General features: G+C 38.6%; 1 protein-coding gene across 3 annotated transcripts; it reads left to right on the top strand.

Moving 5' to 3' along the window:
• The first annotated feature begins 3,882 nt into the window (after window positions 1-3,882).
• LOC148033723 (protein root UVB sensitive 6-like) lies at window positions 3,883-16,574 on the top strand. 3 transcript variants are annotated; one of them, XM_087681701.1, is made up of 14 exons: window positions 3,883-5,709; window positions 5,831-5,929; window positions 6,032-6,142; window positions 6,218-6,289; window positions 6,389-6,499; window positions 6,584-6,703; window positions 6,786-6,887; window positions 7,049-7,121; window positions 7,320-7,403; window positions 7,503-7,567; window positions 15,401-15,502; window positions 15,582-15,794; window positions 15,893-15,998; window positions 16,130-16,574. In XM_087681701.1, exons 1-13 carry the CDS (start codon window positions 5,275-5,277, stop codon window positions 15,959-15,961), a joined length of 1,656 nt encoding a protein of 551 aa, XP_087537827.1. In that variant the 5' UTR covers window positions 3,883-5,274; the 3' UTR covers window positions 15,962-15,998; window positions 16,130-16,574. The 3 variants fall into 3 exon arrangements, with proteins under 3 accessions (XP_087537827.1, XP_087537826.1, XP_087537828.1); XM_087681700.1 differs by having other exon boundaries at window positions 15,893-16,574; XM_087681702.1 differs by lacking the exon at window positions 6,786-6,887 and having other exon boundaries at window positions 15,893-16,574.
• The last annotated feature ends 6,407 nt before the right edge of the window (window positions 16,575-22,981 follow it).

Raw genomic sequence — 22,981 nt, 5'->3', positions numbered from 1 at the left:
AAGGAATCCACCTTGTGTACGAGCCCTGGCAAATAAATATAATTTTACGGAATCCACTACAAAATCTCACGGAATCCACCGTGGAATATGCCTCCTGGCATCAATACTGATCTCTAAATTGTCTCATGGTCATGCTAGATCATCATTAACACTTAAAGAAAAGTGAGTCAATAATTTATAATTGACATGAATTTATTAAATAGAGAATACGTAATAAGCAATCAATTTAGTGGCAAAAACTCTATCCGCCCTCTCACCTATAGCATCCGTGAACGACTCCTTTCATCTCTACAAGATCTTCGTCTTGATTCGAGGATCCTAATTATTCTCTTCAAGATCGATAAAGCTCAAAAGACTAGCATGCAAGAGGCCCATATCCATGATGGCCCCAAAACGACAATACTTTAGAGCAGGGAGTGCGAGAGTTGCAAATAGAGCTGCAAGTGTGGACAACGTGCCATCTTTCACAACACAACCCTAGGTTCCTTTCGTAGGTTAACATTCATTTAGTACAAGGATTATGAACATAATAAAAGATCTTCCAAAATTTAGACAAAAATTTTATACTTAGCAATCAAGTAAGTTAAAATTCAACTAGAAAGCAATGTTGAAATGAACTAGGAAATATTAATTTAGATTAGAAATGTTGAAAGTAAGGACGATTGCATGGCATGACAATGCATTGAATACACTCGTACCTAAAACTCGAAAAAATTCAACTAAGATAGAAAGCAAAAAAAAAAGAGGAAAAGACTCAAGGGTAGCTACATGTAAGCAAAGTGCATTGAATAAATCAATATTAAATTCAAAAAGGTCAATTAGAAAATCTACAACAATTTGTTTAACAAGGAATAAGGATTAAGTAATTGCATCAAAAATATTTTTTTGCCACCCATGAATCATGTAGACATAGGAAAAAGTGAATTAAGATAGTTAGAAGTAATTCGTTAAATTAGTTATTAATTTAAATTAATTGAGTAGAAGGTACTCTCTTTGATAGAGCAAATCATACTTGTTATTAGTTAAGTAAAAATTATTGAATTATGTACTTAGCCGATAGAAATCTAGGATACTGAATTGACTCACTTTGACTACATTAAAAAAATGAAGTACGAACCTTAATTCAAGAAGCAACCTAAGAACCTACATGATCCTCTTCTGAAAAATTAGAAGCTTAAAATTCCTATGGAAAATACTCACCTTGTTAACTTACGTAGCTTCCAACACAAACTCACTTGAGAGGACTCCAAGGTTTTCAACTTAGCTTTCACAAGCTAAGTCAAGTCTTAGCTATACTCTAGTACATAGAAGTTTAGTAAGACTGCCAAGACTCGCAATAAGGTTAATTGTCCAACCTACAAAATAAGGAATTTAGACTAAAAAGAAAAGATTGTGAGCAAAGCTCTGCAACAACTAGGTAAACTCATAATCATTAAGGTGGAATCCAATGGAAAAGACAGTTTACACTTGAGATTTTAAGGGAACTTAAGAAAATCCAAAAAGGAGATGAACCAAGTTGGAAAGAATTGTTACTAGGTTAAATCCTACTTTGATTGCCTTCATGTTTGTAAAGCAATATTGCTTGAGATTGCAATAGTGCATGCAAGGTTTGTTTGATGCACTTGTGAGATTTGATTGTACAAGATTGAAGCCTTATTTTCCTAATTTACAATAGGATAAAAGAAATTATGCTACACCTCCCCCAAGGTTAGCTATGAATCCTTCACCAAGGGGTTTAGTTTTTACTGCCTCAGAGAGCTTGGGGATTGGCCTTGATGTGCGAGAGGTCACTTTGTAGGGAATCCTTGGGCAAGAGGAGATGAGGGTGCCAGGTGGGGGCTTTGGCTTATAAATCCCTTATACTCTTAGGAACTGCTCAATCCCTACATGACTCAGGATGGACTTCTTGAGAGCCCCATTATTAGTTAGGGGTAGAATCTTAGTGGTAATAAGACCTTGGGGTTGTTTTTCCATATGGGCAAAAGGTAGAAAATTTGTATAGGACTTTTTATAATAAATAAATATGTTTTTTAAAGGATTGTTTTTCTTGTTTGTGTGTTGTGACTTAAGTTATGTGAATGAACACTATGACTTAAAGGTTAATTAAAGAAGTTGGTTTTATTCATCCAACATAAATGTGTTAGGTAATTAGCTAACAAAAACTATCTAATCAAGGAAAGTAAAAGGGCAAGATTCCTAATGAATTTGCCCTAAGGTAGGGTGGTCTCAATAAGTTGAAAGCTTTACCACAATTCTCAACGCGTTATAGTATAGGTAACATTGACCAAGTAGAATTAGTTAGCACCTTAACTTTGTGTCATTTTAGGGGATATGAGTGAGACTTTGCCTTATGGGCAAAGGAGTCAACATGCCTATACTCCCCCTTGTCTCTCACTCTCCTTGAACCAAGTGCGACACGAGTCGATTTTGGTTTGAGTGATCTAGCACAAGCTATTGCTCGAAGATCGATGCTAGTTAAATTGATAGGTGACCTTAGTTTATTTAGAAACCAAGAATTTAGGTTGATCCCTGTGGGTATGGTTGAAATCTTCCATTTTGCAGTGGACTTGAGAGTGCTTAAGCAACAAACCTCGTGTAATTTGAAAGAGTACTAAGAGGCATCGCTTAGAAAAACATCTCAATGGACCACTAATTCGTTCTAATGAGGGTGTCTTAGTCGAGCATGTTACACCATCACTAGTATTCACCCTGCTTGTTGTTACTACTAGTTGCTACGTAGACACCACTCCTTGTTGTGTCGCCACTGGCCTGATGCACGAGAGAGAGAGAGAGAGAGAGAGAGAGAGAGAGAGAGAGAGAGAGAGAGAGAGAGAGAGAGAGAGAGAGAGAGAGAGAGAGAGAGAGAGAGAGAGAGAGAGAGAGAGAGAGAGAGAGAGAGAGAGAGAGAGAGAGAGAGAGAGAGAGAGAGAGAGAGCTCTTTTACGCACCTAATGTCTTGTGCATACTCGTTGCCCTTGGGCATTCTTATTTCCCTACATGCACAGGCAGGTGGTGATTCATGCAGGTTGCTTCTTACTGCCCGAGCGCCACCTGGGAGAAGTAGTGCTCACCATTTGTTTCACCCAACATGCAAGGCTATGTAGCTGCTGCTTGGTCTTGTAGGAGAGAGCCCTCAATGTGTCTTGTACTCTTGCCTATTGCAATAACAGTGGCAACTATATATATGAGAGAGAGAGAGAGAGAGAGAGAGAGCTCTCACCACGGAGACTTGCAAGCTGGCAAAAGAAAGAGAAAGGGAGAGAGAGACGGCAAGAGAGGGAGAATGAAAAGTACTCTCACCTTACAAAGCATTTAAAGTGTTGAAGGCAAGGAGGGAAATTTGAAACAAGTTTGGAAACTTTTAGCTAGGTTTGAAGTGATTCATGTGGTTCGGTGGCTACCCAAGCCACAACCAAAATAAAGAAATAGTAAATGCATAATTAAAAAAAATCAAATAGCAATGCGAAAGGGTTAAAAAAAACACAAAATTATCACTAAATTGGGATGGTGTGAATTTTCTTTTTGGGGGCCCATGAACGAGAAAGAAGGAAGTAGGTGAGAGCATGCATGTAGAGTATGCACATTGACATTCCGAAACACTCATTGCTGGGCCTAGAGGCTAGCAATGCGACTATGCATAATGCGAGTCGTGCACCTCTAGTCATGCTGACGCAACTGTGTACAGATGATGGCAACTCAGAGAAAGAATCAAGATGACGTGGGCATGTGTGAATGGGTGGAGGAGAGAGATGGACTGACAGAGCTGAGGTGGAAGCCGTGGCGTACAGAAAAGAGAACCAAAGAAGGGGGCGGGATCCACCTCAGGCGCACAGAAAACAGAACCAAAGGGGGCGGGGAGTCGGGAGGCAGGGGGGGGGGGGAGAGAGAGAGAGAGAGAGAGAGAGACACCCGAGAGGAGTCCGGACCATCAAAAATGTAAACCGTCTGACGCGAGCTATTTACAAAGAACGAATGAACAAGACAGGATAAAAGATCCAGTCTGTGAAAGTCCAATTTGGAGCACAGAGAGAGAGAGAGAGAGTGTGTGTGTGTGTGATATTCTGAAGCACAGACAAATGTAGGAGAGATTTTGAGTTCCCCTTGCAGTAGCTATCGTCCTCCGTCATGCGGCTTCATGATTAGGGTACCTGCATTAGCCATACTTGATCAGGTTATCCTGCTCTGCCTCACAATTAGAGAGAGAGGCAAAATATAGTCCCGAGGCAGAGACTAATGGTAGGAGAAATTTTGAGTTTTCCTTGCAGTAGGTATTGCTGCTGATCAGAATAGCCTACTCTGCCTTACATTTGCACAGAAACCGGTGGCAGTATTGTCGATCAGATTAGCCTACTTTGCGCCATATGCACAGAAAAATGCAAAAATTCTGGAGAAGAGACGCCCATTAAGAAAAATTGCGTTTTTCTTGCGGTACTTTTGATCAGATTAGCCTGTTATTCTGGTCCTGTACGTCTGCTTCGGCCTCGTTATCTCATTGGCCTCTCCTGCTTGGCCGCGGGATCTTGCAGGTCATTGTTTCCTGCGTACGATCGCCTTATCCGAGAATTGTTCCCTCCCACAATTTAAATCGAAATAGGGTTTGGCGGATCAACCATTGTAACGCCTTGGAAAATTGTAAGGGTCAAATCCATCGCAGGAGATGCACATTCTCGTTCCGAGGATTATATCTGTTACAGAATTTCTCTTTGACAAGGTGTGCTCTTCACAGCATTGTTAGCTCCCATATCTCTCAGCAGAATCTTGCGATCATTTGACATTGCTACTAAGGGTGCTCTTGACAGCATTGGTGGTTTCTTTATCCATTGGTACAATCCTGTGATTGTTGGACATCGCTGCTGGTATCTTAGCTCTTGTTGATCATAATTGCCAGTCACACTCAGGTTGCCTGAAGCATTTCCGGTTGCTTACGGTCCAACGGTGTTGGCTTTATTTTACGATCCCTTGAAGGAGTCTGTTCTGATACCCCCCAACAAGAAGCTTACCATCACGAGTTCTGCAAAACATTTTTGGTCTGTTGATATTGCGATCAAGTGCTTTGCATACTGTCACAGCTCATGATTTGATGCTTTGGGAGTATCTACTTTGGAATGCAGCGTTTGCAATCATAGCAGGCTTTAACAAGTGCAATGGTTAGGAGATGAGAGATGACATAAGTGGAAGTCTGGAACAGGTGAAGTTGAATGCGGTGAATGTTTCAGGCTCATCTCTGTCTATGGGTTTACTTGCTGCAGATGATTGCGGGTTTTACCACAGTGGATGATGAAGAAGATCAGTGTCCCTATAGGTGCAACTGTCTCCTCTCCTATGGATCATTTCTCATCAGTGTATTTCTCACTTGCTCAAAAACAATCTGGACAAGAGGTCCACAAACTCATGAAAGAGGCAGTTGCGAGCACTGCTAAATGCTATTCGACAGCTGATTTTCCTATTCAGGGGGACAATAGCATTCAAACTGATGTTTTTGAATCCAAGAAGTCCACGAAAGCTTCTGGGAGTCAAAATACAAAGCGATCTGTTAAGAAAGCTGTCTGGCATGATTCTGCAATTAGTGCAGATAAGGGACAAGTTATGTGCATTGAAGTCTCAGGAAGAGGTAGCCAGTGGAAGTACTTTGCAAATAACCAGGAAGGAGTGAAAACAAGCACCAGATTTCACCTGGTTGATGCTAAAACAAACCAAAACCCTTTGTCTGTATGTTTTTATTACTTGAGACTCCTGTTGCACTTTATGTTTGAAAATGTGATGTAGAGAACATGTCTGTGTGGTATAGAACTTGGAACATTCACAATTGATTATTGTGATCATGGAACAGGACCTAGTGGCATTCATAAGATCCTGTGTGGTTCCTGAAGGATATCCGGACAGTGTTTCACCCTCATACACACCTTATATGCGCTGGAGAGCACTAAAGGTAAAAGTTCTTGAGAAATACAATCAGGACGTGTATCATGATGATTGACTGTCATTACTGAATGATTGTAACTCTCCTGCAAATCTCATGTCTCCTGTGCAGTACTTCTTTGGCGGTGCAATAAGTGTATTCACCACAAGGTCATTATTACATGCTGTAGGAGTGTCTCGAGGTGCTACTTCTACTTCAGTGGCAGCCAATTGGGTGATAAAGGTACCTGAGAGGTTACCAAACAAATGTGTATAGGCAGGCTTTACTTTAATGGAATTGACCAGCTCTTCTCAACAGGATGGTGCAGGACGTGTTGGTAAAATGCTGTTTGCTCGGCATGGGAAAAAGTTTGATTGTGATATGAAACAGGTTAGATTCCGCTAGGAGATGGAGAATTTGGATTTGCTGATTCTCTTATTGAAGCCATAGATTAGTGTGAGCTAAACGATTGCTAGTCTGTTTGATTAGCTGAGATTCATGGGCGATTTGTTGATGGAGTTTGGAGCAGCTATAGAACTGGGGACTGCTGCAGCGCCTCACCTGTTTTTACCATTGGCATGTGCAGCAAATATTGCCAAGGTTACTTTCAGCTCTTGCCTTGTTTGTACTATATTCTGTTTTATGTACTGATATTCTTTGCTGCCCCTATGACTATCTGTCCAGAATGTTGCTGCAGTAACATCAACTTCAACTCGGGCTCCCATCTACAAAGCATTTGCACGGGGTGAGAATATAGGAGATATCACAGCCAAAGGAGAATGCATCAGTAACGTAGCAGACTTGGTATGATTAATGCTTTTCAGCATGCAGGAAAGCCTATATTATCATTTTGGCTTTCTAGTGATGTCACTGTCCTGTACAATAGGTAGGAACTGGCCTGGGGATTTTCATGTCCAAAAAGAATCCATCATTGCTAGCCTCATTTATGGTGCTTTCTTGTGGCTATCTATGCTGTTCGTATCAAGAAGTAAGTTCTTGCACAATATCTCGAAGTCTGCCTACCTCTACCTCTACCTCTACCGACCCCAAAACCCCCCCTCCCCCGGCCCCAAAACTCCCTCCTTTTGGGTGGTTCATGATGATGATGATGACGACTTATACCAGGGTTGTCTATAATGGTTGTTGCAGATTAAATCAGTCCTTCTTCCAACATTGAACAGGGCAAGATTTGGAGCTGCAGTTCAGTCGTTTCTTCAGACAGGTAGCATCAATGGACAGAGAGTTGCAGGATTTTGTAGAAGCATTGAAATTGTATTGTGCTTCAAAAGAAATAAAATTTGAGGATTTGATCCAAAGCATGGGGATTGTATATTAAGCAAGCTACAACTAGAAAGTTACTTTTGGTGATTTGGGCTTTTTGGTAGAACTTTTCAAGATTTAACATAATGCCTCGTCACAGGGCAAGTTCCATCCTTGGCTCAAGGAAATTTGAAAGAAAGAATTATTACGCTTCCATGGAGCAGGGATAAGCCTTGTGTGCTTGGTAAAAAAGTTGGACTTTTTGATCTTTCCTCCCCCCCCCCCATCCCTTTCCTTCTTCAACATTAAATATTCAACTTACATCTCCATGATGACACTGCAGGAGCAAGAGTCCATGAAGCCTTTGAAAACCCACAACAATTTCTAGAAATTCTACCATTATTTCAGGTTCTTATTCTATCCCAGCCTTGTGATAGTGTTTTTTCATTTTGATGCACTTGTTTAAGGTTATCAGTTTGTTAAACTGGTGATTTTGTCTTTAGACACATTTGTATTCAATGTCAAGGTATTAACCCCATGGGTCAATGTGAACTCTCTACAAAATTTTTATGGCCAGGTTGCACATTTGCCACTGTTGGACCTGGATTAGCAGGTTGGCCAGTTGGTTGTACTTTATGCTATTTTATAGTCTCATCCTCTCTTTGGCTCAGCATTGTGTTCAGCTTCTCCTCTTCGACCTGTGGTAAAGCCAACCTTCCTTCTTGGCAAGGGTGGTAGTTGACCTGATTTATCACAAATTACAGCAATCTATAAAATACACAAAACTGAAAATACACTTTATCATAAAATCTCAGGCAGCCGACACCAGAGTGGCTCCAATAACCATGCCCCTTGCAGTATTTCTTTAACTTGTATTGCTAAAGGTTGAAGTACATGAAAATATGGACTGATCACCTTCAATCTTCAATACATTGGGTGTCATAAATGACCAGCACCTCTTGGAATCAATTTGCCCCTTGATTGTCTCACAATGTGGGCAGAATTGGGTCTTCAATCTCTTGCATGCAGGCAACAATAAATGGAGAATGGGCTCACCCCTTGGATTGGCTGTAAAGTCTGTCTTCAGCTGCTACGGTGAGTGTGGGTTTTGCCATAATTGGGTACAAATCCTGAGGTGGTTGAGAAACCCTTGTTGCTGCTTTGTAATTTAGGGTTTCAGCAGTGGCTGAGAACTGTTGAGGGCTGAATGGTAGATGAGAGGCAAGGCTGAGGAGAGAGAAATCATAGATTTGTGTCTCCAGAATTGAGAGAAAACATCTGACACCTGCCATTCAAGGGCCCATAGAGATCAGGTGCTTGCAATTTTGGAGTTGTCCATTACTAGAGAAGTGGAAGTGCTACCTCCCGAGCATCAGAGTGCTTTGGGCGTCGTGCTTTGTTGAATCTGAAAGAGCTTGGATCTAAAGTTGGCTCTAGTTGAAATACCTTAAGGTGAAGATCCAACGATAGAGAGTGGTTTGCTAAGTCATCCTCTTCCATCTATTTGGCATCCGTTGATGAGTAATTCTAAAACTTCAAGTAGCTCTTGGAAACCTTACCTATAGCTGCATCTTGCATGAAGCTGAAAAGAATATGTAGGTTTATGAGAAAAAGCTTTCCAAGTTGTTACAACTTGAATGCATTATCTTCTTGGAGTTGACTTTACAGTGTAGATAGATCATCAAATTGTGAGATATTTCCTCACTCAGCTCAAGTTCTTAGAGAAGCACATGAGATGGTCATCTTCTTTTCCATTTTCTACATTCAAATTGTTCATGTGGATGGAAAGAAGAATGTGGTTGTTGAACCTTTGTTGCTGAAGCCAAAGGTTTTGACAGTCTTTGTTGTGTTTTATCATGGGCTTGATGATATAAAAGAGCAATATACACAAGATGAGAATTTCTAAAGTGTCTTTGATCAAGTGCCTTCTAGTTAGCGGCATTGATCATTATCCTATCAGAGATGGTTCTCTCATAATAATATGGGAAACTTTGTGTTGTCAACCCTTTGAGGAAAAAGGTCCTTATTAAGAGCCATCCTTTACTATAGTTATGTCGAGGGGGCATTGAGGCGAAGACAAAGGTGTTGGAGGCTTGTTTTTGTTGATCTACTTTGACGTAAGTTGATGCATTGTCTTTTGTGTATCATTTTCGAAAATGTGAAGTATGATGGGGCAAAGGGTTCAAGGTCTACTTCAGCCTGAATCGATTCTTGTGCATGTTCTTTTGCAGGACACAAACAAGAAATGATGGCATCTGGACTATCATTGATAGGTTCATTTAGTAGGTTCATTTCATTTCAAAAAGGAAGAAGATTATTGTAGAGCAAATGTGAAAAGTCTGTTTTGGAGAGCATTGTTTGAGAACATGAACATGGTATTAAAGCTTTCTTTTAGTTTTCATCCAAGGATGGATAGGCAACCTAGGGGTTGCAAGTTTGTTCTAGTCCTTGGAGAGCATTGCTTGAGAACATAAATACGACATTAAAAGTTATCTTTGGTTTTCATGCAAATAAGACATATGGGCAAATATGAGATTGCAAATTTAGTAGTGGTGGATCTTCACAAGGGCTATGTTTTTGATAGAAAGTAGAAGTGGAAACACTATCTTCCATAGGTAGAGTTTGCTCACAGCAATACCATTAACACCTCAACCCATAATGTGCCATTTGAGATTGTGGAAGGAGAACATCATGACATGTTGCTCATTGGACCTTCAGAAGCAAAAATTGTAGATTTCAAGGTTGAATTAAAACATGAATTTGCTATGTTAGATATGGGCTGTCTACACTATTATTTGGGGATTTAGTTCACCCAAAATCAGCATGGTATCGTCATGTCACAGTCACACTATGTGGATAAGTTGTTACATAGGTTTAATATGTAAGATTGCAAACCTATGTGCACGCCTATGGAGCCATAGGCATAAAGCTGTCTATGCATGATGGTGAAGAGATGTCTGATGTTTTTACAGCATCAGAGACTTACAATGATTCAGATTGGGCTGGTGATGCAGACACTAGGCAGTCTACTAGTAAACACTATTTCTGTCTGGTTTGTTTATGCATTTCATGGCTAAGTAAGAAATAACCTACAATGGCTACCTCGTCCTGTGAGGCTAAGTAAAGGGTAGCCTTCACGGCAATAGTGGAACGTGTATGGTTGCATAGATTATTGGCTGATCTATATATACCATTGGAGGGTCCTGCAACCATTCTTTTTGAGAATCAGAGTGCTATTGTAGTGGCACAAAATATTGTCTTTCATGCTTGCATGAAACATATTGAGGTACATTACCATTTTGTCAGAGAGAGATGCTATGTAGGAGAGATTAGCTTGATGTATGTTCCTACACAAGAAAATGTTGCAGACATTTTCACCTAAGGTACTATCTCGTGAGAAGTTTGAGGGTTTTCACAAGTCCTTAAACTTGCTACTCTTTGATGATTGATCATTCATGTACTTTACCACATTGGCACTACAAGGGGGTGCTAAAATTTGCCAAATCTATGGACAGTGCCCAATGTTTTAGTCTTTAGTTCCTTTTTAGTTCTTAGTGTGAATATAACTAAAGTTATAAGTTGTGTCACCACTCCTAGAGTTAGTTAATTCTAGTTGAGTTAGAGCTAGATCTATCTTAGACCTATCTTGTACCTTTCATTCTCATTCTTTCAGTTCAGAAAGTACACTCTACTCTTTTGCTTCAGTATACTCTCATTGTCTCTCTTTTGTCTCCTCCATAGCTGGCTATCATTTTCCAACAATGGGATTCCTTCAATCGCATTCGCAATCCAAAAGCCCCTTATTGTCAACAATGACCAACGAGTCTTTAAATTGATTTGCCCCTTGATTTGCTCAGGCAATTGGCCTACAACGACTCCTTAGGAAATGAAATTTGCCCCAAATTTGAATGTTGGTTGGTCTCTCATTTGAATCTTATTGAGAATAATTCTCAGTTTTGAAAATTCAAGTCTTGAGGCTTCAATCTCTTGGCATGCTTTCGGAGGTTGTTGTCAAACCCTAATTTTTGCCCTAGGTTAGGGTTTACAGCAGCAGAGAAAAATGCAATTTCTTAGTCTCCAAGGAGTAGAATGGTGATATCTTTGGAGCAAGGGTGGGAAATGGTTGGAGAATGTTGAATAGAGATAAAATTCAGATTTCCATCACAAGAAAATGGAAGAAATTAGTTGTTGCTCTGTCTAGATAGCCATGAAATTTTACTCCATTGAAGAAATTAGTCTCTTCAAGGTATGTCACCAGCTCCCGAAGGGTCTCTTGCTAGTTGGAAATGGCATGTCAACTATTGTAATAGCTATGGTAGCCTTTTCTCTGTCTCTCTTAGCTTGCACAAGGGTGGAATGACCCTCCCTCTCTCCCCCTAGCCTCAAAAACGTCTTTCCCACTTGCACAGGCAAGTTTTGCTAAGTGGTAGTTTTCTAATTCAATTTTCCAATATTATTTGCATTAGTAAATTAATTTTCAGCTTTAAAGTTCTAAAAATAATTTTCATAATTATTTTAGTGCTTAGAAAATTAGTATGACCAACCAACAATTAAATTGGCTAGGCCAATTTATCTCCCAAGTTTCACTAGTCTTCTTTAGCCCTTTGAGTGCAATTAAGTACCATTAAATTAAATGCCAAATCCCTAGTATCACCAATTGACACTTGAGGCTAATAAAATGTCTTAGGCCAATTTTTGGCACCACATACCACCTAGTATTTGTGTAACATTACTTAAAATAACTTTTATCTTTAATATCCATAGATTTCCTTAGATCCTTGGCTCATAAATATGAAATAATCTCAGTTGCACTTCACATGTGCAACACATACTTAAACATTTGATTAAAAATTAATCCAAATGTTAAGTAAAGCAAGCAAAATTTCACGTCCTTGTGACAACATCAACATGCTTTATATGAACAAATCATAGTTGCAAAAATTCTTAAGTTGAAATTGAGTATTGGATATCTGTTCTATGAAACCTCTTATTCTTGATGCATTGAATGGGCCCATTTTTGTTGAAAAGGCGAGTTGTAACCAGCCTTTCTTTTCAAGCAAGGGTAGTGGAACTATGAATAACAATGATTACGAGAAGCAATAAGTGTATAAAGTGAATAAGTGTTTTAAAATTCAATACTCTACCACTTTGGGTTGGATTGCTCTCAAGAACTTGAGACAAACCAACACGGATCTCAAAATGGTGTCTCTTGCGGTATTTCTTTTCACATTAGTTCCAAATTGAATACAATTGGAAATAGCCAAAGCTCCGAGATATTGGAGGTCCATGCCATGAACTTGAGGAATGCATTTGAGTTCCTTCAGTTGAACATTTGAATATACTCCCATATCCACCACTATAGTTCCTTAACCCTTAGCAAATCACTAAAGGTCCCCAACCCTTAGCAAATCAAGCTTAATCCCCCACAATTTTGAAACCACTTGGTGTTCTTGTTAACCAACAACCCTAAAAACTCAAAGTGCACCTTGATTTGAATGCCTAGGAAGCATAGCGGCTAGGGGGATTTTGTAATCTCATTGCAAAAGTGGGCTTTCTTTGTGAACCTTAACCACACATCTTTCCACACGAGTGATTTGTTGCTGTTCAAGACTCCTGTTGAAGCATTCGTATGCTAACTTGAAATATGCTCATTAAAGGTTAAAGTTCGCACGATCTTGAATCTCAGCAAATGCATCCTTGTCAACCACCTATAGTAGCCTTTGAAGTTAGTGCTGTAGTTTCTCCTAAAACTAGCCTTCTCGGATAGGGTGGTCAAACTTGATCAAGCACTTAATTACAATTAATAATTGAGCATAAATTGAAACACATGTATTACCTTAACAATCTTGGACAATAAACACTCTGTTGGCCTCGAAACTAGTGCCCCTTTCGGTATTTCTTTAACTTCAATTCCCAACCCTTGGCTAATCCGCTCTCGGCAGGGAGAGACTTTCAGTATAGGTGACCCTAGCGAAGCTCTGGACCTCCATTATCCACTCCCTTCGAGGTTGATGGGATTAGGTGCAGGGCGAGTCCAGGGCTCGTTAGGAGCTTCAAGGTCATTTCATGCGTACTTGGGGCGGCAAGGACCCGTTCTTCATGATGCAGGCAAGCAGCCCCAGATGGCGATACTCCCCCCCTCCATGGCTTCTAGCCCCTATCCCCCTCAGACCACCTTGAGAGGCTTGTATATATGATGTATCTGTGACTTTCACAAGCTCCAACTTGGTTTGTTGAGCATGAGCACTTCTTTGTATTCAGGTTTTTTTTAAAGTAATATAATTAGCTACACTTAATTTGCAAAAAAAAAAACCATTGGCTAATCCAAAATCCCCTTGTACAAACAATCAGTAATCAATTTGGGCCAAATACCGCTTGACTTTTACCCAGAACTTGCACAAACGGAACCACTAGTTGGCCAAATGCGGTCCCAATTCACAATGGATGGCTTGGCATCTGAAATCCCTATCAATACAACAAATTGCAGGTATTGATTTTAGTGTACGATGCCTTATTTTGTTGGCATGGGTCTTGAGGTGGTTGCTAAATCCTAATTTTTGCAAAAATTGTCCATTGCTTGCAAAGGCTCCCAAATGGTTGTCTTTTGCAGCAAATTTCTGTTCTTTGATTAGAAATTGCACTGGCAACTTCCTCCCTCTTTCTCCTAGGCTGTAAAACTAACTGAATAGTTGAGACCCAACCCCCAAAAACGTTTTCTCAGTTTGCATGGGCATTTTTGCCAAGTGGCAGTCTTCTAAATCCATTTTTAAGCATTATCCAACCATTTAATCAATTTTTAGAATTAAATAATCCCGGAAATTAATTTCAGTCTTTGTGACCCTTCTCAAAATTAAATATGCCCATCCATAATTAAGTTGGCTAGGCCATTTTCAACTTGGAGTGGTCCCCAACCTTTGTTGACTCTTAGATTGGCATTAATTAATTTATTAATACTAGTCCCTAGTGTCACCATTGACACTTATTGGCTAAACAACTATCCTAGGGTCAAAACTAATACCAATTGACCCCCAAAGCTGAGCTGGCATAACTTATCACAACTTTTGCCATTGACATCCACTACACCCTCGAGGTCCTTGGCTTGCTACCATGAAATAATTGCCATGCACATCACATGTGCTAAATAACCTTGCACATTTGATTAATAACTTAATTAAATGTTATTGGCAAGATTAAAGCATCCCAAAATTTCACGTTCCCGTGACACCCCCATTTCTCCTTGTTGATAATTCATGGTAGGACTTTCTCATAAGTAGTTCTACTAATGGAAACCCATCCATTTGAGGTATTAGATTGAAAACTTTTGGCTGAGCGAAGTTACCTTAAGCCCTTCTAAAACCCTACAATCAATTTCCACTGCCCCCCCTTGTCCCCTACCTCTCACAACTTGCATGGCTGCATGCAAAGTGGCAAACTTGCCCATGCAAAACTCAGCCTCTAAACTGAATTTTCAGCCAATAATATTTCAATTAAATGAAAAATATATGGCCCTACCCAAACTTTGGCTACTAACCAGTCCCAAGTTTTAATCGTTAACCTCTTTGAACCTGAAAGTGTTGAAACTTTTCACAAACTTTAGTCCAAGTTGTTAACTTCTAATTCCCTAACCCCCCATGACTCCAAAAGTCATTTCTAAGGAGCTATTTAATGTCCCTAACTGAGATCTATTCTAGGCAATGCACAGGCACTTGTCCACCACAACTTTTGCCAATGTGGGCAGTCTAGAGACTCCACCCACTACCAGATTTTCAATATTGGAAGTCTCACTGGTTAGGATGATAATCTATAGGTCCAAATAATTGCTGTGCAGGGCAGAAACATCTGGTTACATGATTAATCAAAGAGCAGTACAGGCTGCGAACACACTCCTGCAAGTTTAGTTGAAACAGCACATGATTGTATGCCTTTGTACATGTTTATACAGAAAGGATAGACAAGCATGTGGATTTTTACTTTTTACAGATCTACAGGTTGTAACTATATGTCTGCAAGTGAGCGGAAACAGCACAGCATCACAAGTTGGCACATGTTTATGCAGCAAGGGTTACACCACAGTGTGTTAGTTTTTGCCTTTAGAGTGCTATTTGAGACTTTTTCTACTGTCTAAAGATCCCTTCTTTATTCTGACCCAGCGTGTCTTGAATGCATACATCAAATTATGAAGTTTTGCAATGTTCATTCTTTACATTGACTTATAACTGTTTTTGGTTTTTCCTGATTCAGAAAGAAAATTATCTGGTCATGTACAATGCAAGGAAGAGACGAGCATATGTTGTTTTGAAAGAGAAGGCTAAATCTGATGATGTTCTGAGAGCTACATTTCATGTATGTGTTTATTTATCATATACTAGAGACCGTATATTGGGAATATTTTGTGTTAAAGCAAGGTTTTTTCCTGTTCTAGGCACACCTGCTTGTGAATATTCTGCAGAGTCCTGTATTGCAAGAGCTAGGATCTGAAAATTTAGCCAACACGGCACATTATAAGAATGTAGGCAGGTTGTCTGAGATTAGGAGGTGGAATGTATCAAATATGAGTGCAGCAGAAGCAATTGCTGAGAGCTTCAAGCATGCCTCAGAACTTTTTGAAGCTTTCAGAGACCAAGCTACATCACAGGTGCAATTTGTTTCTGCCATTTAAGCTGCTTAGCGAAGTGACAGGAAGGCATCATAAATGAGCGTGGACTAATTCAAATAAGTTTTCTGGTATGACAGGGTTGGATGATGGCGGAGTCATTGCTTAACCCTGGCAGTGTGCGGTTGCGTGCTTGGAAAGGGAATTGATGTTAAAGAAGGAAGCTCAATCATGAGCTGGCTACTGGTATTTTCCTCATTGAAGTCAAAGCTCCCTTTTTCAAACTCAGGAGGGTTGACCAGGCAGTCCGCTGTATTCTTTCATTGAAAATTTTGGAATGCTATTCCCAGCCCCCTGACAACTGCAGCTGTGGTCAGTGTTTGTATTGCTGCAGTATCCATTTCCAGGAGTGTAAATCCATACCAAGTCTTAAAGGTCAGCTAGCTGAGGACTCTGCAGGTCGAGCAGGGACTGAGGCAGTGCGGATTTTCTGGTGGATCATCATACTGTTACTTGTACCATGCAGTACGACCCAGTTGTATGCAATTTTGTAGACTTCTAGGTTCTCTTTCATGTAGAGGACAACAGGCTTTCTTTCCCATGGCAAACATATTCTTTTCCACGGCTATTATGCGGAAGCATGCCAGCAAAGGAGCATATTATTGTCTTGTTACCATTGATTGGTTGTTAGCCTACTCTCACTATTGATTGGTTGCAAAGTGAGCCTAATTAGGTGGGCGTTGGACTGCTGTTAGGGGTTGACCGTCCCACTTCCCCTATCAAGTAGAACCAGGAATCATAATTTTAGTTTTAAATCTGCTAGCCTGTATCTAATTAGTCTCTTTTGTGGAAAGCTTAGAATCCCTTTTCTTTTTTTCCATGTGGTTATATATTCACGTCCAATGTCCTCAATGTTTCAAGAATGTATGACCTTCTTTTGCCTTTTGCAAAACAATCATGCTAGATAGTCATGTCCAATTTCAGCAGGATGTGTCTTTATAACAATAAAAGCCTTAAAGAATTGTGAAGTTTTCTTGGACTTTGAGACTTGGGTGCTTGGGTGCTTGGGTTGTAACCTTAGGAAAACAAATCAAGCAATTCAGATATGACTCCACTGTACTGAATAGAGGATTCGGCCAAGTCCAAATAACTATTTAAGATTTTTGAAGGTGATGTGGCTTCTACATAGTAGGCAAAAATTCAAAGGGCAAATGAGATGTAGAAACATGTATGTGTAATCTTTATACCATAAGAGCAATGCAACACAATTTCTTTGAGAAAAGGAGACATGGAAATAAGTTTTTGCGGTTTTTTTCTTAAGAAGCTGGAGTGCTTGGATTGTAATCTTCACAAGAGAAACAAACTGAGCAGTTAGGATATACTCCATTGCATTGGACATAACATTTAACCATATGGCTGAAATAACTATATATAACATTTGAAGGTGATATGGCTTCTTCTACATACTCCATGGAAATTGTAAGGGCAAAGTCATTGACAACTTAGTATGTGTTCTATAGAGCAACACAATAAGATTCCTTTGAGCAAAGGGAAGACATGGAAACAAGTGTTTGTAACGTGTATTCTAGATTGACGACTTTTAAAGATTCCTTTGTTTCAATATGCATAATTTACAAAGAGAACCATCACCAATTTTGTCTTCGTGCATGTAGGTTAGTGTCATGATGCATCTATTTCTCATGGTGCATAAATCAAACATTTGATAGTTCAATTTTTATGTGAATACTTTTTCACTAGCATTTCATGTAGGAGAGTTTTGCTTTGTAGTTTTGTTCATGAGTCAATGAGTACAACTAACAAAAACCTCTTAAGAGTCTCTCTTTCTAGGAGATTCACTAGAAAGACCTTGTTATTTTGAGATCCATTGGAAGCCTTGGGATCACCGTAAAAGGCTATCTTGAACATTTTTGATCATCTTTTTAAATCCGTGGCTTTTCATACATTAAGGGGTCTTAGCCTTTAGAAATGTTTGATCGAAATATCTTGATCATTTGGGTGCATGTTTTTTTGTTCAATACGACTAAAGTTGGCAAGTATCATATCAAGTATCAAATATTCGAGGGTTGTGGGATAATTGCTAATGTTTTTGTCAAAGTAGAATATGAAGCATCAAAGGAATAAGTTATTTGATTTTGCTTAATGATTCCTTGAGGATAGGTGTGGTGTATACTTGCACGATGAATGATTGATTCTAAATCTAAGGTCTTTGCTAGGAAGCATCCATTCTATGTTTATGATCCAATGTGTAGTTTTACTACCATTGAGCCCATAATCTTAGCAACTTTTAAGAGCAAATAGGTACTTAACTTCAATGGACACATGAGAGTAGCTCTTAAGGCATTGTGACTAATTTAATACTTGCACAAATGTACTTTAATTGTGATTGATAAGTAACTTTCAGACGGACACTTACAAAAAAATATGTATCTTATCAACATTGTCATTTTTGATATGATTTCTAATGGACGTGATAGAGGATTGTATTTTTTGATGCACATCACAGCCCTTGAATTATTTATGATCAAGTGTTTGTTTCAAATATCTAATTTTAACCCTAAGAGGTCAATGAATAATTTCCATGTGGGGAGCTCACACTATCTAGGGAAAGCTTACATACTTACAATTGTGTGGCCATCATTTATTAGGTCTATTAATACCTTGCACAACATTCTTCTTGAACAATGTGTTGTAAAGAGAGACCTATGCAAGGGGATGAGTGCCTTAAATTGTTCTTCTTTGATGTTGAGGGATGAGTGGTTTAGATCTTTCTTCCTTGAGTGGGGATGTGATGAGTTATCCTTCTTGGGTGTGACATTTGTTACTAAGTGGGTGATACTACTAGTAGGTGATTACACAATATACATATTGACTAATACTAACATTTATGTGCATTAGGAGTTATTTTATACCAATTCCTTAGTCAAGATGCTTGTGGTATGTTTCTTGATTTCTTATTTTTGGCTAATTGATTCCTATTCATGATTATGCTTGTAATATGATCGAATATGATTTAAATGATATATTTTTCTCATGCTAATGTTGTGATATATTGAGTGGATGTGTAAGGGCATGGTGAATTATGATCACTTGGCTATGCCATGAATTTAGTTGATTTTTCATCAAAAGGATTTATTATTGTTTTTCATCAATTTATTATAGATCACACAAGTTACCAATTATTTCAAGGCCATGAATGTTGTTGATCATTCTTTATGGCATGCACATCTCAAATAATATACTTGAAGACTATCTACCCTTAGAAATGATTTAGCTTCTCTTACTTATTTGTGTATTTTTGTGGACTAGCACTATTTTCAATTTTTAGAATAAACTTTACTGAAAACTCGTAAGGCACGAGCAATCAAGCTTCTAAGAAAATTCTTATTTTAAATGCAGTTGTGAATATTTTATCCACGTTCACTTCTTATGCTTGGAGATAATCAACCCACATAAAAGTTACTTAATTTAAGATGTGCATAAGTTGTAAAGCAGTTGCCATCAAAGGAAATTAGGAAAATTTAAAAGGCAATTGCTTTGGCATTATAATTGGCGAAGAGCTATGGTACAAGTCTCTTCATTTCTTCATAATGATAGAGAAAAGCACAATTTCCCCATATGAAAAAGATATGTATTGTATTGTTCTATTTTGTTTTGTACTAAAAGATCAAGTACTAAAAATATAGCTTTGAATAAGTCAAAAAATATTTGTAAAAGAATATCCAACCTTGAGATATAACTATGGCTATGAAGCTTCTATTTGCCCTTTGTTGGTCACTACTTTGTGACTATGACAATGAACCAACATGTCATTCACCATGCACAAGGAATGAAATCACAAAGTAGTATTGGTATGGAAAAGCACCCATTAAACTCTTGAGCATAGGGAAACCTTCTTTGATCTAAATTGATAGTCATCACAAAGAAAAGACAAGCAAAATTCAAGCATTCTTTTAAATTATAGGAATAATTCATATCACTTTCTTTTTTTCCACTTTCTATGTTCATGCATCCCACCCTTTCATGACAAGCTTTGTTTATGTCTAGCACAACATACACAACACAATGCTAATGCAACACACAAAATATGGTAGGCCAAACCCAAAAGAGAAATGCTCAAATATTTCATTTCCCAAGGAATCATTATAAGGTTTCTATCAAAGGCTAAATAAAATAAATCCATATGGTCAACCATATTTTGTAGACACAAGGTATTGGCAAAAACACACAAAAGCTTACTTATGATGAGGTGCTTATAAAATGTAAAAGGATGGTAGCACATTGATAGGTAAATCAACAACTTGCCTCTAATAACTACTAACCCATTAGCATAAGACAAATCGAGAATCTCTGATCTCTCAAACCACTCAAAGCCTACATTATATCATAGCCCCTTGCATAATAGAAATGTGGTTTGTGAAATAAAACTTACATACTTATGCTCCTTCTAATGTTGTGACGGTGGGAGCAAGCTCATCAGAGTTGGGGCATTTGTGTCACTTATAGACATGGAAAGCTATTTGGATGTTGACTAGAGACTCAAAATCATATACAGAGGCTTGCTAAGTAGCTTTGTGCCTATAGAATCCACCTCTGAGGTTCACCATGGTCTCCTTGCTCAAAGAGCTAGCTTAGGCACATATGATTGTGTCATGGAGGCCTTGTTGCTCGACCATATCCATAAAAAATTCAATGAAATTCCTCAATGGGATGCCATAATCGTCATAAAATCCAATGAAGGGCTTGTGGGACAAAAAGGAGAAGAGACATAAAAAGGGAGGTCTATGCAATGCTGGGGATGGACAAATATAAGGTGTTCACCAATGATTGTGTAAGCTTGGTGGATATCCCAAAGCTGGGTGTGAAGCTATAGGAAAAATGAATACATGCTTTATTTTTCGACAATAAGCACATCTCCATGATGAGTAGGATCTAAGCGGCAATGCTAAAAAGTGTAGTTGAATTGGCAATGGATAACAAGAACCTCAATGCCTTTGTTATAATAATGACCATCCATGATACATCCAAGATGCTTGGGTATGGTGCACAAGACTTTGAAAGATCTAGAACCATGTTAGTAGCAATAAGCAGAGAAGTAGAGAGGAAAAAGCTACAACTAAGATTTGGAGGTGTGTTAATGGCATCATACAAGAAGTCATCAAGGGTCCATAAATAGGAGAGAAACATGCATCGTAGAAACCCCCAAACATGTCAATACCGGAGGTATCCTCCACATATACAAGAATATCAAAGCTTGAATCCTTAGGAGACCTAGGGGATCAAGAAATCAGGAGATTGCAACTAGAACCAGCAACTAGAACCAGAGAAAATTGCTCGAAGACTTGTGGAAATGTGACAAAAGCTCAAGAGTCAACAAGGACTTAGTAGGAAGGCTTTAATCTAGATCCCAAGACAAGCCCCAGCCAGGGAAGAGGAAGTGAATCAACCAGAGCCAACAATAGCTATTCTTCAATCTCAAGCACACTGGGAAAATCATGAAAATTGAGAAGTAAAAGTTTCCACTATTAATGACAGGTAAGTCTAGAAACCTCATAGCAACAACCAAAGCACAATCAGAAGTGCCAAAATTAGCCACCCTTAATAATGAAGGTACATGAAAGTTTATTATTAAAGTATTGATCAAATGACGAAAGGACACATCTAAAAAAGAGAAAGAATTAGAAAGAGATAAGAAAGTAACAATAAAGGAAGAAGAGGAATGGAGGCTAATGTAGTACAAAGAGGAGGAGCACCTTAGGAAACAAGAAGAGGAGTACATATCCTTGGCCATGAAAGGATCAATCAAACAACCCTTAAGGATTGAAGTATTAGCATTAATGAGCATCAGCTTGGGAAGCTCATTAGAAGCAGATACTAGCACAACACGATCTTCACTAAGGCTACCAATCATAGGCAAAGACAAGGCTTTGATAACCTCTTCTACCAATTATAACAACCACACCTTCCATCACGGTCCCTACAGTAGAAGATATGGCTAGAAGTGTGCTAGAGAATAGGGTCTATGACCTAGTAATGTAAGTTGTCGCACTTTTTTAGGCAAGATATAAAGAGGCTACAACTAGAAGCACCAAGAGATCATATGCAAAATTTAGAGAAAAAGCATTAAAAATACCTAGGGTGGAAGGATCATCAACTTCCATGCCTATGGCCACATTAAGCCCAATACAAGGTTTTGAAGAGTTGTAAAGGGGCTAGAAGAGTAGAGAGATCGGCTAGATGAAGAAAGGAAGGCATGACTAGCAATACTAAAAAGAGAGAACAAAACTCAAGTAGCATATCGACAATAAAAGAAAAGAGAATTCTTTAGTTTGAAGAAAGAATTGGCTGTTTTAAATGAGAGCAATGAAAAAAAACGGGACATGAGGAGTTAGGGGAGCAATGCAAAATCAAAAGAGAGACATTAGGGGAGTTTGAGGTCTCAAAAAAGCCTTGTAAGATATCCTAGAAAGAGAAAATACTTAGGGAAAAACACATTTTTTGGTTTTTTAATCATTTTTTGATAAATAAACATATATAAAATAATTAAAAGTCACTATCATCACATTCATGTGGCTTACATCAACCTAGAAATCTAGATATCCATTGAGTTGACAATGATTGTTCCAATAAAGATCCGATCTTCTCTTCATAAAAGTGAAAGTTAATACTCAATTTGATTTAAAAAATAATTTTGGATTCCCTCCCTCCATTCTCATTGTCTTCTTTTCTTCTTCTCGTCATTACTAGTTTCTTCCTCATTCTTCTTCTTTGAATTCACACAGTTTTTTCCATAGGAATCTTTAGATCACAATTTTAGCTATGGATCAACCACCCACTTATATTTGTAGTGCTAGTAAAAGATCTCTTTATCATCTTTGCATGGAGCTAGAGAGTGAGTACAAATCGATTAGGAAAAGGAAAAAATCTAACACTATTTTAGATTTCATGAAACAGGTGCTCGGATTTGAAGGAAAAAAGAATCTTGATCTTTGGTTGGGGATGGAAGGTTATACCCCAAAGATTCCATAAAAATCAAGTGAAAGAGATGCTTCATAGACATCTTAGTCTTATTATTACCTTCTGCCCTTAGTAGTCCCCAAGGACACTCTTGAGAGGAACAAATTCAAAAAAGAAAAGAGAGTACTTGGAATCCTTCATTAAGCATGATTCTTTGGATATTGAGCTAGTACAAAAGATTTTAGATAGTATCA

Source organism: Lygodium microphyllum, chromosome 7, assembly GCF_053477565.2.
Source record: "Lygodium microphyllum isolate KBCC chromosome 7, Lygodium_microphyllum_v1.1.10, whole genome shotgun sequence".
Classification (NCBI taxonomy): domain Eukaryota; kingdom Viridiplantae; phylum Streptophyta; class Polypodiopsida; order Schizaeales; family Lygodiaceae; genus Lygodium; species Lygodium microphyllum.
This window is presented reverse-complemented; position numbering and strand designations above follow the sequence as displayed.

Excerpts from the sequence above, each read along its gene's own strand:
- LOC148033723 (XM_087681701.1), top strand. The coding sequence starts at position 5,275 with ATGATGAAGAAGATCAGTGTCCCTATAGGTGCAACTGTCTCCTCTCCT. Across the intron at positions 5,710-5,830 it reads CAAACCAAAACCCTTTGTCT|GACCTAGTGGCATTCATAAG; the intron begins GTATGTTTTTAT and ends ATCATGGAACAG. Across the intron at positions 15,503-15,581 it reads TTCTGAGAGCTACATTTCAT|GCACACCTGCTTGTGAATAT; the intron begins GTATGTGTTTAT and ends TTCCTGTTCTAG.